Source organism: Dinoponera quadriceps, unplaced genomic scaffold (assembly GCF_001313825.1).
Source record: "Dinoponera quadriceps isolate SergipeBrazil2010 unplaced genomic scaffold, ASM131382v1 scaffold1270, whole genome shotgun sequence".
NCBI classification, from domain to species: Eukaryota; Metazoa; Arthropoda; class Insecta; order Hymenoptera; family Formicidae; genus Dinoponera; species Dinoponera quadriceps.
In genome coordinates this window covers 791,255-809,289 of record NW_014555716.1, presented here as the reverse complement: position 1 = coordinate 809,289, position 18,035 = coordinate 791,255, and the positions used below count along the sequence as shown (strand labels likewise).

Genomic DNA, 18,035 nt, shown 5'->3' with positions numbered 1-18,035 from the left:
GGCGGCAAATGAAGCCAAGATTTGAACGATTGGCAGCGTGTGAATGGTCCCGTGAGATATACTTGAGTTTATAAAAGTACATTTTAAAGTGAACGGGAATGGAGTAACGGGAGCAATTTCGAAAGTACAGTTCGATCAAATGTAATCAACGGTGTCGAAGAGGCTTAATAATAATTCTCCCAGACTACGGGCATACTACTGGATATTTCTATACCTAAGTATCCATTCCCCTAGCTACTTAACTCGAAATTTTGCGTGTTATTTGCAAAATGGTATAGGACGGGAATCAGGATTACTTTGGGACACCCTGCATATATAATTCTGATATCAAAGTTAAACATAGAATGCTTTAAAGAAATAAAAAAGATAAATAAGTAATAAAGAATAAGAATATATAACTACGGGTACTACAGTATCTGCGTAACACCCGAAAAAAATTGAGTATTTAAGTAATATCCGAGATATTCAAGTATTCAGACTTAGAATGATGGAACCAATTAATAATATAGCAATGGATATTTCCCGGACAACGGGACGAAAATATAGCTGGCTGATATCTAGACGAATCGAAAGATCCGACCGGCTGAAAGAATTATTAGGGCGTGAGCATTGGAAATTCCCGGTAGACCTCTTTTCAGGTCGAAGTATTTACAAATCGAGGATCAGTCGGTAATCTTCAAGCGAATTTTGTCAATATGAAGCAGGTAAGCCACGGAAACCAGATAAACGGATCAGCCTTTGACGAAGAGGAGGAATCTCTCTGGATTTCGTGGTATATATAATAGGAACTGGCGAAAGCGCGAGAATGCGTAACAGAATAGCTTCCAGCGATTCTTTCATTGCAATCTGTCAATCTCGCAGGAGTTTGCCCTTACATTCAAGAGGTCCGAATTTATAGATTCTTTGCGCCCCGAAAGAGAGCGATAATTGACGTGAACGACTTTAACTTACTTGTGTCGTTAGGAAATTTGAAAAGTATGTCTACATCGTTCAATCGTTTTTCTTCAGATCAACATTAAACGTCAATCCTTAAGTCTATTACGTTCACGTCACACGAGAAACGGATTGAAAAGGAAGAATCAAAAGGTTTGTTTTTTGTCCTTGCGTTGTCTGAATTAGTTCAGAAAGTGTGCACTGGAGCGTTTTCAGTTCCAGAACTGACGTCAATGAAGCTGTTTTCTATTCCAGTGCGGCAGAACTCGGTGCACGAGTTTACTGAACTGGCTACATTAGGTCAGTGTAGACAGTAAACAGTGCAAGAGTGCAAAAGTGCAAAAAGTGCGAGAGTAACAAATAGTGTGATAGGAATAGTATGTACGGGATGTGGTATTTTCTCTTAAAAAATCTGAAAGAGCATTTAATTTTACGTAAAAAAGTGCTAGGATATTTTTGGCCTAAACTCATTATGTAAGAAGATATTTCATGGAAAAAAACAAACAAAAACCCTCTATTGAACAATGTATACGTGCATATCTTCTAAATCTAAGACTACAGACGAAGAAGTGGGGGAACAGCCGTCCCGCGCGCGCACCCAGAGTTCATGACCCTGCGGTTCGTCACTTCCACAGTATTTTAAGACTCTAAACCCTCTCTGGCGTTTGTAAAATCTTAATTTAATGATTGTTCAATATCGGTACTCTTAACCTCATGACATAATCTAATTCGCCGACGGAAATGTTCTTCTAATGACGATAAAGCATTGCGTTTGAACGCTACGGCAAGCATCTCTTATTCCTCTTTTCGTATCATCTTTGACCGTTGGTGGATTTTGATAAACTATATGTTTAATATAGCTCCGTTAATTTGACGTCACTTTGCCATTTGGAAAGTGTCATGTACGAAAGGAAGTCGGAAGTGTCGATTTTATTTAATAACGGGATGTTATTTAACATGAACTGTCGCCATTAATCGAGAATCGCTAAATATATATACACGAGTACTTATGTATATGAGATACACAAGGGGAAAGCCTTGTGTTTTCTAAATAAAAGTACCGTGAGCTCACAAAGACGACACCTCCGATCGTTTCGCTTTCTTTTTTCCTAACCTCGTGCCAATATACCGGGAGGAAAGTATTCGCCATCAGCGAGCGATTCGAACCGTCGTTACCATTTAGAAATTAATACCGCGAACTTGGTGATACTACACGATACGCATGGTCGGCAATATAGTTTATGAGAAGAAGCGATGGTCTCGAAAGCGCGAGACATCTGCGAAACTTATTCCCACGCCAGGGGGTGTAGAAGGGAGCGGCGACGAATTTTTATAAGGGAGTACAGCTTCGCTTCGCTTCAATTTCCGACAAGTGGCCCGGACGAATCGTCCGGCCGCGCAGCAACGCGGGCACAGAAGTATCCGGGAACGTCCGTTCGCATTTGGCATAATGTTATCAACATTACACGGAGATCAGCTCGGATACGATTGTTATCTCGTTGGAGGGACGCGTACAGGAGCGGCGTTTGCTATCGAGACGCTCGGCAAGTTAGTCACCGACGAGGTCCCACGGTTTATTTCGTCCGATCTCGTCGGGGGACTCCCCTCACGCGTCGTTTAACCCGTGCGTGCCCGCTGGCTCGCTGCGATTTGTACACGGACAATTTTCCGCCTCTCCACGTCGGAACCGTTTAGGATCCGCGCCGGATCACCGGGGCGAAGGAGAGTAAGGGTGGAAAAGCATCGGAAACTTGTCAGCGCGAGTTTAAGCGCGCGCGCGAACAAAGGACCATCGGTCGGCGCACCGTGCCTCTAAACGTCGAGATTATCATTGTGCCGATATTTATCTGCCAGTTTCTAACCGCGATTCCGCCCGGGCCCCGGTCATTGTCGTGCGGCAGGATACCGGCGAATTCTGTGGCCCGCGTTTCCCCGAGTTGACAAATGGACGGACAATGAGACATTCCAGCGCGGATAGAATAACTCCATTTAACTACCGTAAATCTTCCTCCCTTCCCGTTGACCGTTCTCCAGTGATCGCGATCCGAGACGCTCCTGCGGAAAACCAATGGGAATCGAGCGTGTTCCTACGTAAATTCCGATGCGCGCCCTCTTAAACCGATTATATCACGGCGCGAGTTTCCCACCGTCGTATTTCCGGCGACGGGAATAAGTATAGCGCGTACAATGCAGATAAGGAGAATTCGTGAAAGAAAAATTGTGTTAGCCGCGGACTGTCGATACATATCAGGGTGAAACGGGGGTAACAGCGGCCACTTGAGCGAAAACTCTTGTAAATCTGATAAGAAACCCTGATAGAAATCTGTGCAGTTTTACTGGACACTCAATCAGTTACTGTCCAGTATTACTGCATTCTCATTAATTGTATCAATACTGCGTGTAGGAAATGGACAAAATACTTGATAGAGTTTTGTTCAGTACCTGAAACAGTTTTCTTGGTAAAAATATGTATATTAATAATACGGAATTGCGTTGTGACAAAAACGCATCGGACTGTCTTAGAAACGCACCTTAGATTTCTTGTACAATTTTGGACATAAAGGTTATCCGACTTTTTGCAATAAGTTTAGCAACCTAAAAATGATCCGATGAGAGAATAGTTCCTAAGAAATAAGTTCCCTATTGGTATATTCAGTTATGTTTTGAAATTTATTACAAAAAATCAGATAACTTTTATGTCTACGACTGTACTACGATATTTATTATCCTTAAAATTGTACAATAAGCAAGTATGCACACAATATCCATTATTACCAGCACAAAACTGCCCATTTTATGAGCATAAAAGCTTGCTTATCAATCAATTGAATAGTCTCTTTATCCAATTATTGCTCAGTTTTCGGTTAGTAAATAAATTCAGATTTTGTGCATCTTTCATGCCCACTAACTGCAAACAAAATGTTACGTCTTGATCAAGATCCCAATATTTTTGTCAAAGAGCAATATTAACTCGGTTAAGATAACCGAGTACAATTGCCCGAGCAGCGGAAACATATTATAGAAATTTTTCTGTTTCTACAATCGGGTTTCCATTTAGTCCCTGGATAACAAAAAATTTCGGTTGTCGTGACCGAAATTCAGTTACACGAACTGAATTTGTTTTTTTCCGTGTAAATGAGAAAGAAATGCTTCAGGAGGGAAAATGTTTACACACTTTCGATCATTTGATTTCAATAAAGTATTTATCATATAAACACGATTATAGTGCAACATTCTACGACGATATTAATGCGATTTATATTTCCTACGTTTGTATTTAAATGAGAAAAAAAATGTTGGGGAGATGTTATGTGCAACTCCAAACGAACGATTTTATCCTGCCCTTCTCTATCGAGCGAGTGACGTGAGTTTCACCGTCGAGCAGACAGTGTACTGTAGAACCGTCCACTCCCCAAGAGAGAACATATTTATCCGTTAAAAGCAGATGCTAGGAAAGTTTGCCGTCAGTACATAAATCAGATACCCGACGATATCGTGCATAGTTATAAATAAGTATTTCAATAGAACAAAAGAGATGTCGAGACCTCGGTATCATTTGAGTAAATTTTATTTTCAATATTAGAAGCTTGAAGAAATGTACTTTTTATACTAGCTGTTATATCTTGTTACAAATAATCATTTTAGCGCACGTATACAGCGATGAAATTACACTAGACACTTCCGATCTGCATAATACAGTGAAAAATATGCATATGCAATTACAGACTCACCACATTGACGAAATCCTGGAAAGTCACTGCCTGGACACGCGACTCCTTTGCTCTGGTGAGAAGTATGTCACGTTTGTTGGTCGGTATCTCCGCCTTCCATTCGGGACTCCTCAGAGCTACCAAGAAGTCCTCCAACGGTATCTCTCCGAAACCCTCCGGATCAAACTAGAGCGAAAGAAGCAAAATCAGCAAATCTGATTTACTGGAAGCAAATAAATTATCGCTAAAAGTGTACTCACCTTGTCGAAGAGCATTCGCCATTTCTGTAACATAGTAAAAGAAAAAGGATCCGTATTAGCCATAACATTTGGAATAATTCATATAAAAGGGCGTTTTTTATTTGCAAACGAAACTAATCAACTATATCTTAATTTAAAGAATTTAGATTTGACTTTCAAATCTCGTTTAATAATTCTCAAAAGCCACCAAAGTCAAGAAATGTCAACAAATAGCAATCATGTAAAAGCGTCATGTGAATTCGTTAGACAATTAACGAATGAACGGATGTTCCATTAGCGAGTAATAATACTCAGTTGTTGATCCAAACGATTAATCACTATTCGATCGGTCGATCATTCCAACAATTCATTGCAGACGGCTCACTGATCCTCATGATCGGTCCGTGTTTATTAAAGTAAGCTCAAGGTAACGGATTTCCTATGACTATATTAAGGAAGCCTCATAAATTTACCGTTTATTGAATGAAAATACTTTCCCATAAATTTAACTATGCAATAAATATGTGGATTTGAAGCGAAGTTGAAATAAATATATGTACACAATATCACTTTAATACTTTAATATAATATGGAAATATTAATTATTTTTCTCTCCTTCTTTCTCTCTTATTAATGTTGTGTTTATGCGTTGATTGATCTAATGGAAATGTACAGATAATAGATAAAAGCATATAAATATTTAAAACGGTGTACATGTGTGTATATATATATACTTCAAATATTACCAAAAGAATATAAACTTGCCATTGTTGTATTTCCAGAACAAGATGATCAATAATTCTAAATTCTCTTACATAATATCTCTACATTAGTCTTTAATATCACAATAATGTTTTATTACAATGTTACGTATAATTTAGAAGTAATTAAAAATAAAATACTAATCTGAAGGAAAGTATATACGTATATATAAAAAGATATTAGCCTCAGATGCAAATATCCATATAAACGCTTATTCAGCTTCCGGCTCATCTATATATATGTCAATTCGTTTTTGATTTACAAGAATTTTCCGATGAATTACACAAAACGATATTCGTATGTAGTGCAGGTGAGTCGCTAAGAAATTCATTTCAGAAGACGAACTACCTTAACGACATCGGAATAAGAATACTCACATCATTAAGTAGCTCCCGCCTGTACTCGGACTCGTCGATATCGATCTCCGAGGCGAGATCAGTGTGATCGGTAATGTATCCATCGTAATGCGCGCTGTTCGCCTCGCTACGTACGTACTCTTCCTCCTCGACAGTGCCGGCGATGGTCGGTATCGAGGCGATACCGCTTGCCAGTAGCATTACCGCGCGTGGCACCGAGGTCACCGGGTGAATCTCCTCATTCCTTTCTTTTCCGCGTGCTCACTGAAACACGAGGGGTCCACTGTCTGCCAAACCGTTCCACCTTCATAAAACGATCAATTTTATCGTCAGCAGCGGCGTAATATCCTACGATAGATGGTTTTCACCCATTAATTTCAGGTTTCTCTGATACTTCAAGTAAAAATAAACCGAATAACTAAATAAAAGGCTGATAAGAATTGGTGATATTACAGTACAATAATATGAAGTATATAAACGCGACAGAAGAAAGTACTCAATTTGCGACGAGGCACTTTGACAGGTCCTTGTATATTGTATTTGACAAGCCTTCCTCCCGCCAACTCGTCGTTAGCGCAATCGTTATGTGATTATCTACGTGAGAAGGTATTATCCAAAGGGAAATAAGGGTGCAGGAATATTGATCGTCCTTGCACCCCTTTAAGGCGCGTTAGTGCCCTTGAAACTAGCGACCTGTCTTTCTAGAGCGCAACGTGGAGATGTGGCACAGCATGCCCGCACGATGGTACCGTTTCCATGGCGATGCATCGACGATAGGTTTGAGGAAGTGCGCCCGATCATTCGCCATGCTCCACAGGACGCATTCGGGAATGTGTCAACGCGTGCGTTTTATTTGCACGCGCGTGTGACATTTCAGGCGTGACTCTTTGCGGTTTGAATTTCTTGGACTTTTCTATTCAACCATCTCATATAAATTTATTGCAAAATATTACTGGCTGTGATAAATTGGCCAGTGATAAACTTTGTTGCTCAGTAGTTTTGTTCTTCGTACGAATAATAAAATTACAGAGCAACAGGCTCTATATTATCATTGGCCATTTTATCACAGCGAATAGTACTTTTCTGTTAAGGTATCTCATTGAAGTTGCTTTTATTTTAATATTTTAAATCATCCCACACAGTTTTATCTGAGAGACGTCTTACAGACATCATTTTGGAATATTGCAGTACCCATAAGATATAATATTATATATATATTTTGTTTTTCCCATTTAGATAAAGATAAAAATGACCTATTTATTTATCTGGATCATTTAGATAATTTTATTTAGATACCGGCAAACATTGCTGATGTCTGTCGTTAGGCATAACAACTGTCATGTATTTGTAGATTAGGCTATTCTGAAGAAAAGTCCTGTGTTACTTTGCAAATAACACGTAAATTTATTAGATTTATTTATTTAAAAAATCTCTATGGCCATTTTCATTAATTAATAACTCGAAACTTTCCATAGTTTTTTGCAAAATAGTAGATAATTTTTTTGCTTAGTTTAACACATTCTATCCACACACAAGCGGCGTGCTAAGAATTACCGGATACCCTGTCTATCGCGTTAAAAAATCTTTATGAAAGTAGATTGTGAATCCGTTATTTTGCAAACTACGCTCTCCTATTATATATTTTAATTAGTTAAAATGTAAAACATATAAAAGAGCAAAAAGTATATAAGAGTAAATTGGATCGTTCCATAATATCTCTAATAAATTAAACCATGCTACAAGCTGTGTTAAGTTAATTAACATAACATTGTGTAACATAAGTATATAATGAGAACAATTAAGTGTGAATATTTTGCTTAAATTTCAACCTTCCACATTTTCTCCTCATTATTTCTCTTTCTCTCTCCAAAAGGCGAAAATTTGCCTTTTACAAATTATCTCCCCGTTATTTTCAGCTTTGGAAATTTGCCCCAGCATCCTCTTACATCCCCCTTGTTTCAAAGTAATTCCAATATAATCTCGGTTGCGCACCCTTGCACGCGACACACAATGTATGTGCAGTCTAGCAATTTTCGTTGCACTATCGCGAAGTTCTATCGACGTAAAACTATAACCATAGCGCATCCCAAGCCTCGGCCAAACACGCCAACCAATCTCTCACCACCTTCAACCCGCCATCCCTTCCGACTGCGCGCACCCTAGCGCGTGTGTCTTTCTTTCGACGCTCACACGAGCTACCCTCCGTTTCGAGCGAATATCAAAGCCCCTTCGGAGTCGTCTCGGCTCCTGCAAAGCCACCACGCATCCCCAATGTTCGTTCTCTCTTCCCCTTATCTGGTCTTCCTCGTGCGTTGTGCTGCGACGATGTCTCATTATTACGTGGATGTGTCGTGCAAAACTCAAAGACTGTCAGCTCGAAACAAGTAAGGTCGTCGACCTTGATAAATGATCTACAAAGTACATAGGCTTCTTATTCAGATGGAAGAGACACCAGAGATTTTCTTTAGCTCGAAATTTCGTAATTCCAGGATATAAGTTTTCTTTGCAAGATGTGCGTACATGAATTTTGAAATTTTATTTTTCAAAAACTCTGCGGCTTCTTTCCCTCCGTGTCAGCTAAAATATTTAATTAATACATATTTCATTTATTATATTAATTTATGTTTCTACCGTTTAAATGATTTGATGAGTCTATTTTTCTTTTGCGCCGGAATTTAACACGATCGTTGCCACCGTTTACCTGGGAAAGTAACTGCTACAGATCATAATATTTTTTCTCTTTTCTTAATATATATAACATATAATTATACACACACAACAATACTCGAGGATGATCCTCGGAGAGTGGAAGGTGAAAATTCACCCATGACCTATGCCTCTCCGTAGGCAAGCGAGAACTCCTTTGGACCCTTTCAGAACACAATCGCTAAACTGAGAACACCCCGTATAAGGAATCGTAGACAAAGACCATGCGTGCCACAAGGGCACGGAATAAGTACGGCTAACGTATGCCGCGACCGAGACAAACTGACACTCTGAAACACTAGAGAAGACCGTAAGGAAGAAAAAGCGGTCTACGAAAGTCGGGCGTCCGTAGATATAGTCTCGCGGGAGTAAACCTCGCGAGCGAGCTGGTGAGCTCGTCGCCGCGTCGCGGCGTCCGCGGCCACTGCTGCAGGGCAGCCGAACTCATTCGCGAGAGAGGTTCGCGTTGCCGCTGGCGAGAAAGCGCTCGCCTGAAGATTAGGCAACCAACCACGCGGTGCTGGAGGAAGGCCGTTAGCCGGATCTTCAGGAGGTTGAATCCGCAACGGTAAGAAACATTAGTAGGCATAAAAAACGTGTTTTATTAGAGTGCACAAACACGCAACATGTCGCGCCAAAAAGAGACTTGATCGATTTCATAAACAAAATGGCGTCGAATAAGTGAAAATATTGGATGGCAAATAAATAAAGAAGAAACAACGAATATGTTAAAAAGGAAAGAAGTTAATCAATATATTAAAGAAAATACGGATGTGTAAATGTGTAAATACGGATGCGTAAGTGTGTCGTATTGAGACAGCTCTTTTTCTATATATATAATTTTTTAATATGAAACATATTTTTATACAAAATCCTGTCGACTTTATTTTACTTTAACTTGGTATTGCAATATATTTGAAATAAAAAACCTACTATTATATATATTATATATACACGTAGAGTTGAATATTTAAAAAATATATAATATTACAATAACATTAAATAATATTATTTTTTAAATATAAGAGTGGATATATAATCATCTATTAATATTTCAGAAATATTACTTAATATTAAATAATATTGTGCGCGGTAACGGAGTTATTTAAAAAATATGACTTTAATAACCTAACCAATTTATTACACATTAAGTACAAATATCGCAAAAAAAAAAATGTAACTGAAAAGAGCAGCTTTTTCGTCTCAAAGTTTCATGATTCACTCGTGTTACATCGATTACGCATTTTATCTGCGTGCTATTCGCCGAAGATCATCTTACCTCTCGCAAAATCGGTCGGTAACACCGCCGCTGTCGGGACGATCCAGGGCGTGCAGGTGAGACACAGCGACCTCGAACGCGATGTCATAACCTTCGCCGGTGGTGCATTTCGAAAGTGCGCGCGGTCACGACGATGTGCGAACGGAACTCGACGTTGCGTTCACGCACGCGACACGAAACATCCACCAACTTGAAGTATTAACTCGCGGGAGATCGATCGTCACGCACGATGAAGGATATACGAGCAAAAGTCACAAAAAGTCACAAGAAGTCACAAAAAGACGTGAAGAGAACGTAATCGGGAAACCAGTCCACTGGCACGCGACGGCTTTGTAAATTGCGGAGTCACGTGATAACGTTCGAGATATTCGCGCCAATGGTCACGTGACACGTCGTGAGGATCGGAATTGAAAGTGCAACCTCCAAAGCGAAGCTGCATTTGATCTTCTGCTTACAGTCTTCCGGGTGTTTCACTATTTCCCAAGGTGTAACTGTTTATCACACGAAGCTACTTGTACACTCGTCACACAACCGTACGATTGGGCAGCGCGTTGGCCAATGCGAGTTGCCGTCTCGTATTGAGACGGGGAGCGTCGCGACGTGTACACTGAGAGTAATCTCAATAAATTATAATTAATTTCACCCTCAACTATATACATATATATATTTTTTCTTCTGATTTTAATCTAAAAAATTGTAGTGACAATAATCACGTAAGGTTATTATTACTGACACTATACAACACTTACCAGAGAAATGATCTTATTCTGATCTACAATTCTTACAATCAGTGTTGCCACTTTTCTAATGATTTCTCATTCATCCAGACACTAGACTGAAAAAGAAGAGTTCTCAGGCTTTTGTGTGCGTGTGTGTGTGTATGTGTGTGTATGTGTGTGTCCTGTTTATTATTTTATGCATTATAATAATAATTACATAATAGTAATACATTTAAATAATATATATAAAACGTGCAATAATAAACAAGAAAAAAAAAATATATATATATAAAATATATAATGCCAATATTCAATATTCTGCTAATACTGTAGATTTCCAATTTATGTAACGTATATTATATATTTGTACGAGCAATAAATATCGGAACGTAACCGCATTGAACGTTTAATGATTATCACTCTCCATTAGTATATTTTCCTGGATCTGTCAAGGATCTCAAAAAAAAAAATATTCCAATCACAGACAATAATTACTAAGCGTCTACTGAGCTGCTTTCGCTGGCGAGCGCAACCATTCTTTCAGTACTCCAAGAAAATAAATTTAGTTATATATTTGTTACATAGGAAAATTTACTTTTCAATTTTTTAATTTCCAATTTTTTAATTTCGGCAAAATCTGACAAAACCGACAGATAAAATCAAGCAGAACGGGACAAACGTTCAGAAAAGCAAAAAGTGGCAACACTGCTTACAATTGTAGCTTCAAATTCAAAAAAACTTCTTCAATTTTACTTTCGTGAGTACGATCGACAAAATCCGAAAGAGAGAGAGAGAGAGGTACTCGACAATCGCGAGCACCCGCGATTGCCGAAAAGCGCATTATCGAGGCAAAATCGGCGAACGACTCTCGTTCGGAAGCTCGCGACCAATTAACGATCGCAATCCGATGGATGAATTATCGTTGTGACGTGAAACGATGCATCTTCGATCGAGCGATCATCACGTGGCCGCGGCGTCGTTCCCGCAGAGGCCGCATTCAAATTGAACGTAAGAATCGCGGCGACATGGAATCGCTCGGACCGCTTCGAGCACAGACGCGTGCTCGACGAACGACGAACAGTTAAACCCACGCGCTGATCCGTGCTTAGATTCACACCGTGCCGATTCACCGGTCAGCCGCAGCCACCGCCAGACGGGATCGGCCGGCGTAAATTATTCGACGCTGTTTTGCCGTCGCGATTGGCTTAACGCGCCATGCGGAACTGCGGCACGCGCGATCGATAATACAGGTTGTCGCGTGACAGCGGCGGTGTTGGAAGAGGCGGAGGAGGCGGCGGGGGCGGCGGGGCCGATCGCGTCCGACGACAGTCGAGCGCGCGCGAGCCGGCCACGTGTTTTGCAACACGGAAACGCGGAAAAGCCGCGGGAAAGCCGCGCAGCCCGTTTGCGAAAATCGTGAAGTAGAAATCGGGGCCGGCCTTCCGCGCAGCGTCGCAACGTCGTCGTCGTCGTCGTCGACGTTGCCGTCGGAAAACGCGTCACGCGACTGACGCGATAGGGACTTGCCACCCTCGCCGATTCACCCCGGCGTCTCCCCCGACACCCTATCCACCGGCGCTCGCCCCCTTCGATTCATTTCGCTGCCGGAGTTGTTCGTTCGTTCAACCCCGACCATACCGAGGCTGCGAATGTGCATGTTTCGTCTTCATAGTCATCGGTAAGACGCGAATCAACAGACCCCGGCGATACATCTTCGCCGAAATTGCGACGATCTGACTCGTCCGGCAAGGATTCAGAAACTTCCAAAAACGAACCACGACATCGCGATTGTTACTCTTTAAATTCGTTCGTAAATAAATGTTTTTTTAGGAATCTTTTCAAATTTTAACGACACGTTAAGACCTCGAAGGTTAAAATAATTTTTCTAATTAGAAATATATCTTTTTGTTTGCGTGATTTTATAGTTAACATTGAGAGGAGTTCAGCGACAACGTGAATATAGAAAATTACGTATGTTTGAGAGGAAAGATTTCCGGAACACTGAATGGGAAGAGGAGAACACGTTTATTGGCCTGCGTGTCCTCTTGATTTAAATCCCCTAGACTTTTTTGTGGAGAATGTCGAGAAACATTGTTTATAACGACAGCTATACAGGAGAACGTGAGAGGACGTATTTTTGGTGCATATGCGAGTATAAAAACTTCAGAAATGATAAGATAACAGTATTATTTATGTATTGTATTCAAAAATGCATTGAAGTCGGAGGACATTATTTTTAACATCTCCTTAAATAAGTTTTTATCTTGAAGAGTATAAATATTTGATGATTTTCCGTGTTCAAGATTATTTAAAGTCATGTTGTCTTAGGTCGCTGAGTTCCTTTCAATGTTAACTGTAAAATCGCGCAAACCAAAGTATGCACTTCTGTTCAAAAAATTGTTTTGACTTTCAAATCACTTTGTCTCTTAGTGACAAAAATATCATTTGACGTGGAGATCGAGTTTAGCGTATACCGGAAGCATACATGATAACACATAGCACAGAACGTGTTAAGGGGTGTCAAAGTTGATGACGGACATGATAAACGTCGATAATGTAGAGAAAAAAAATGACCTTGAGGAAAAACTTTTTCGTCACGATAATTATTCTCTCGAACGGTGCGATTTTTCCCTTATACATTTTTTCGCATCATCAAAAACAAGTGAAATATTTAAGATGTTCGATATAAGTATACTACAGGACCACCCTGTATACTAAATGCGGAAGTCTATTATATATATTCTGCGTGCATTAGATTTACTCTTTGATTTGGAGCGAAAATATTCATTCCACATGACTCGTGTAAATCCTTACTCTATAAGAGTGAGAAATCGCTTGAATTCGTGTTACCCGCTTTCGACCTACTTATCGAATGAATCTCATTTCAAGAAATTCAAAGTAATTGGTACGTAATATTACTGTTAGAAACATAACAGTTAATACAGGATGACCATTAGGATTGTGTCTAAAGTAAATAGTTATATTTCCCCTCTTCAATTTCGGTGGTAATTTAACTAATTAGATTCCGGTAGGTCTTGAGACCTGTCAATTTTATTTGAGCCGTTTTCCACGCCGGCTTACCAGTGTTAGAAAGAACGCTCTAAGCAAAATGTGTTTCTTATTGATTGCTCCTACAATAAAGGCAAAAACCATACTGAGGCGTAACGCAGATTTCGTATTAAATATGAATCTAAAAAAGTTTCAAACTATCGTTTACACTTATACACACGAAGGTGTCCAAGTGATAACCAAAATGCGTCAAATGCTAAGCAAACGATTAAATTATACTATAAGATGTAATAGACGTGGTGCGCTTTTAAAGTAAATAGCGAACGTTAATAACCCATTTGTCGGTTATATATTTCATGATGAAGTCCGGGAATAGTTTCTTTCACAAAAATAGTCTATATTTTCGTATCACGAGCGTTTATCGCGCTGCGTAAGTATTATAAATCTCGCTATATTAACTGATTAACGTAACTCCGAGCATTTTCATAACCATAAATACATCGTTGGCGTTCGTGACGGAAATTGCTAAAAGTCGGTCGTGCGATAATGGTTTTGCATATATACACTATGCGAATTGGATTTACAGCGAATCGCGTACAACAGTCTCAATTCTAGAAGAGTCGTACAATGAAAATAAATCAGGTGAAGGAGATGCGGCTTATTATTTGTTCATACAATCCTCGCGTGTAGGAGCACCAATAGTCTACTTGTCACGAAAAGATCAATATTTCAAAATGTAATTTTATATATATCCAGATAGGAATATGTATATTCTATGAATATTCATTACAAATATTTGTATATTCATATAATATATTAAAAAGTAACGGGTTTTATGGTTCATTGTGTTGGTACAGCCCTAAAGTTGGCAGCAAAAATTTTCCGCTTAAATAAGTGTTACAATTGATTTAATATTAGAGCTGAGAATTAATTTACACCTAATAAATACGTTCTATACAAATTTTAAATGGCTTATCTATTATAATGTAAATGGGCNCTATTATAATGTAAATGGGCCAGGGGGGAGGGGGGGGGGGAAGAGGGGACTATGTAATCAAAATGATAAATATTGAAAGCTAGATTGACGGAATATAAAACCTGGCAGACTTTCATCTTACATAATAACGACTATATATATAAATATTTTATAACCAGTTTTAAAAAAGTTATAAAGATGCCACTATAAGACTAATTCTATATAAAGAACATGTTATAATTTTTTTTTTATATAAATGAATTTTAATTTTATTATGTCTTTTAGTAGTACAGCGATAGAAATATACGAAATTCTTTCAGCTCGTTTCTCTTCCAAAAGAAGTGAATTAAAATGTTCACGAAATATCGGAAACAAATCTAAAAAGAACGCGACATTAAGGGAATCAAATTGAGCAGTTTTCCACAACGCGAAATATCAGGTCTCATTTATTCTTCTTATTTCCGCAATAAAGTGGCAATCGTCTACATTTGGTTGCAAAATAATTTCGACACAATAAAATTGAGACCGCAGCAAACTGTCGCAATTGAGAGTTATTGCCGATGAGCTTGTGAAATAATCAAGAAGCAGTGGAAGTATACATAAAATATAAGATTTTATAATTCTCCGAGCACCAATATTGCAACGATGAAATTTAGGATACTTTTGAATGTACTATGTTATCGTGTTATTTTCATCAAAATTTTCTGTATCATCACTTTGGCTCTTGTCATCGATAGTCAATTATGAGAATTTATTGTGCTTTCAACTTGTAATTTTCTATCTAGGGAATGGTATATATAGTATACATGACTAACGGTATTGTTTATCCTCAGACAACTCTTGTTATCTTTGTAACTTATAACCCATTTTCAATAGTGTGGTGCACAAGTTGCCAGCTTGTCATATGTTTTCTATTGTTACGTGAGATGTAAAAACCCAGATAAGCTTAATAATTTATTATTTGTAATAATTATAAGTATATATTTATTTGTTTATTATATCAATTGTAACATCTATCTATCCATCTATCAGGTTAGTCAGAAAGTCTTTTCGTATTTTATGCAAAAAGGAAAAAATTGTTTTCACGAGAAGCGTTATTTTAATCGTCAATATGATCTGCCTCGTCTAATGACCTCCTCCCATCGATCTACAAACTTGAAAATTTCGTCTTTGAAAAAGGCACTAGCCCTGGGACTCAAGAAAAGATCCAACTCCCTTTTTGGACTTTGTCCATGTATATGTATTTACAATTGCCGTTAGTTCAGCATGCATTTACATAGCGAACAAATTCGCCATTCCTGATCAGTGAGAATAAAACTTATATTCCAATGCTTCGAACATAAAAATGCTTATCGCTGAAGGAAATAACTTTGAGTTATTTACACTGGTAAATTTTCTAGAAGTCGGGCTTGTAAAAACTTAAGTCTATGCAAATTCTGTACATCTATTTACAAGTTTGTTAAATAATTGACAACTATTTCTATGCGGAACGTCATATAAATTCTAGTCCTTCGAATTTCTTATCCATCACTTTGCTTTCAGCCATTATCACAGTTCCTTCCGTCGTGAAAGCCATAATGTAAGTAGCTGTCCGCCCTTGGTATTCTTCGGTCTTCAACGCTATAACGATAGAATCCTGCGAACCAGGGAGGAACTTGAAACTAGAAAAACCTCTGGTAGAAATGAATTCCCCGACATAAGTAACCTGAAACAAATTCCCAGCATTTTGCTCATCTTTTTCTCCTTTAGAACTCTGTCATTGTATTGATTTGTAATTACATATTGTATTAATCCACGTACTTTGATATCGACAAAATTTTCATCCGCGGTCAACATGACATTACAACTCATGATTTCGTCTCTGGTCTCATTGTAACGTTCATGGGAGCATCTTCTAGGTAAGAAGAACCAGCTCTTGTGTATGTCGCTCCAGGCACCAGATTCATGTATCATATAACCTGTGCAAAGTGTAAATATAATTAAATTATAATATGATTACAGCAGATTATTTAATTCACATACCTGGATACTCGATGTTAATCGCTTGCCTTAATCGTTTGTAATAAGAAATCCAATTGAGAGAATGTGTCTCCCCACGTGGTGACACCACTTTTATCCACAATGGATTGTTGTGCTCGAATTCTCCAGACGGTGTGGTCCATTCTTTTCCCATACTGCCAACATACAATTGCTCATCTTTGATGGTTGCCCACTCTGATTTAAATCCTACAAATACGTAATTAAAACTCGAATGAAAGAAAAGAATATTCCGTAAGAATAATAATACGAGCAACAGTAATATCGATTCGACACTGTATGGTTTACCTTTATGATTTCTACCGTTTCCATCCATTAAGATCACCCATGGATAAGCCTGATCGCCTTCGAGGAAGTATATCATTCCTGTGCGATCATCGAAGGACAATAAACGACCGTCAAACGTCACCAGTTCTGACAGTTCCATACCGCGTCCTTTCATAGACAATGATGAGGATAATGTAATAGTCGTGTCATCCCAGATAACAGAGAGAAAATTTGTGTTAGGATTCCAATAGAGACTGCCGGTTTTCATGAGACTGTGCCATGTATCCTTCTTATCCGGAAGCTTGGAATCGTGGTCGAGGTCACTTACTATCGCTATCCTGTACGTGATACCCATGGAAGTTCTGATGGGTGTCGAGGTGGGATAAGTTTTGTTATACTTGTAATAATGACACTGCGTAACAGTTGACGTGCTCGGTGGCGAGCACATGACGGTGTGCAGCAGCGGATACGCGAGGAAGAAAATCGGCACGCTCAGGACGAGGAGAATCAGCAAAATGCACTGGCTCTGCACGCGGAACGTGCTGTTCGCCACCCGATAGACGTGGGGTGCGCGCAACGCTTGTCGCCAGTCGCGCAGATAAGACATTGTTTCTTTGTTACTGTTCCTCATTCGTCTCACCCGTACGTCACCAACCGTGCGATCAGGTACGCGAAGCAGTGGCTCCACGTCAAACTCCAATAAGCATGTTCCCGGCTTGTCAACGCTGGACGTGCCTAACCTAACTTTTTCTATTTCTTCTAGGGCCTTGTGTCTACAGGCAGGTTCCGCTTAACGCTCCCAACGATTGAGAGCATCGTTCTGTCCTTGTTTAACATCCAAGAGAAACAAGGATAGGTTGGCCGCGTTCAGCAGAACCGTTCACTTTGCCGTTCGAAGTTTTCTGTGCTAAGATTGGATTATTCTTTTAGATCTAGAAGAATAATCCAATCTCAGGACAGAAAACTTGCAACAGTGTGAAATAAACGTTCCGCTGAACGCTGCCATTGGTTGCTTTCAGAAAACACAACAATTGTACAACGG

At 39.2% G+C, this 18,035-nt stretch overlaps 2 protein-coding genes across 2 annotated transcripts; both read right to left on the bottom strand.

Moving 5' to 3' along the window:
• Positions 1-3,754: 3,754 nt before the first annotated feature.
• On the bottom strand, positions 3,755-10,036 carry LOC106745193. The gene is made up of 5 exons (XM_014620554.1): positions 9,986-10,036; positions 6,022-6,264; positions 4,904-4,927; positions 4,665-4,829; positions 3,755-3,841 (listed from the first exon to the last, which is right to left on the bottom strand). The coding sequence occupies exons 2-5, from the start codon at positions 6,199-6,201 to the stop codon at positions 3,755-3,757; spliced, it is 456 nt and encodes a 151-aa protein (XP_014476040.1). The 5' UTR covers positions 6,202-6,264; positions 9,986-10,036.
• Positions 10,037-14,926: 4,890 nt separating this feature from the next.
• On the bottom strand, positions 14,927-17,782 carry LOC106745202 (soluble calcium-activated nucleotidase 1). Its single transcript, XM_014620566.1, has 4 exons — positions 17,015-17,782; positions 16,712-16,915; positions 16,490-16,647; positions 14,927-16,394 (listed from the first exon to the last, which is right to left on the bottom strand). Exons 1-4 carry the CDS (start codon positions 17,622-17,624, stop codon positions 16,182-16,184), a joined length of 1,185 nt encoding a protein of 394 aa, XP_014476052.1. The 5' UTR covers positions 17,625-17,782; the 3' UTR covers positions 14,927-16,181.
• Positions 17,783-18,035: the final 253 nt, after the last annotated feature.

What these genes read in the sequence shown, in the direction of transcription:
- LOC106745193 (XM_014620554.1), bottom strand. Translation starts at nt 6,201, where the DNA reads ATGCTACTGGCAAGCGGTATCGCCTCGATACCGACCATCGCCGGCACT. An exon ending in GGCGAATGCTCTTCGACAAG is followed by an intron (nt 4,830 to 4,903) that starts GTGAGTACACTT and finishes CTTTCGCTCTAG; the next exon opens with TTTGATCCGGAGGGTTTCGG. An exon ending in TCCAGGATTTCGTCAATGTG is followed by an intron (nt 3,842 to 4,664) that starts GTGAGTCTGTAA and finishes TTTTGTTTGCAG; the next exon opens with TTAGTGGGCATGAAAGATGC.
- LOC106745202 (XM_014620566.1), bottom strand. Translation starts at nt 17,624, where the DNA reads ATGAGGAACAGTAACAAAGAAACAATGTCTTATCTGCGCGACTGGCGA. An exon ending in AAACGGTAGAAATCATAAAG is followed by an intron (nt 16,916 to 17,014) that starts GTAAACCATACA and finishes ACGTATTTGTAG; the next exon opens with GATTTAAATCAGAGTGGGCA. An exon ending in AAAATTTTGTCGATATCAAA is followed by an intron (nt 16,395 to 16,489) that starts GTACGTGGATTA and finishes AATTTGTTTCAG; the next exon opens with GTTACTTATGTCGGGGAATT.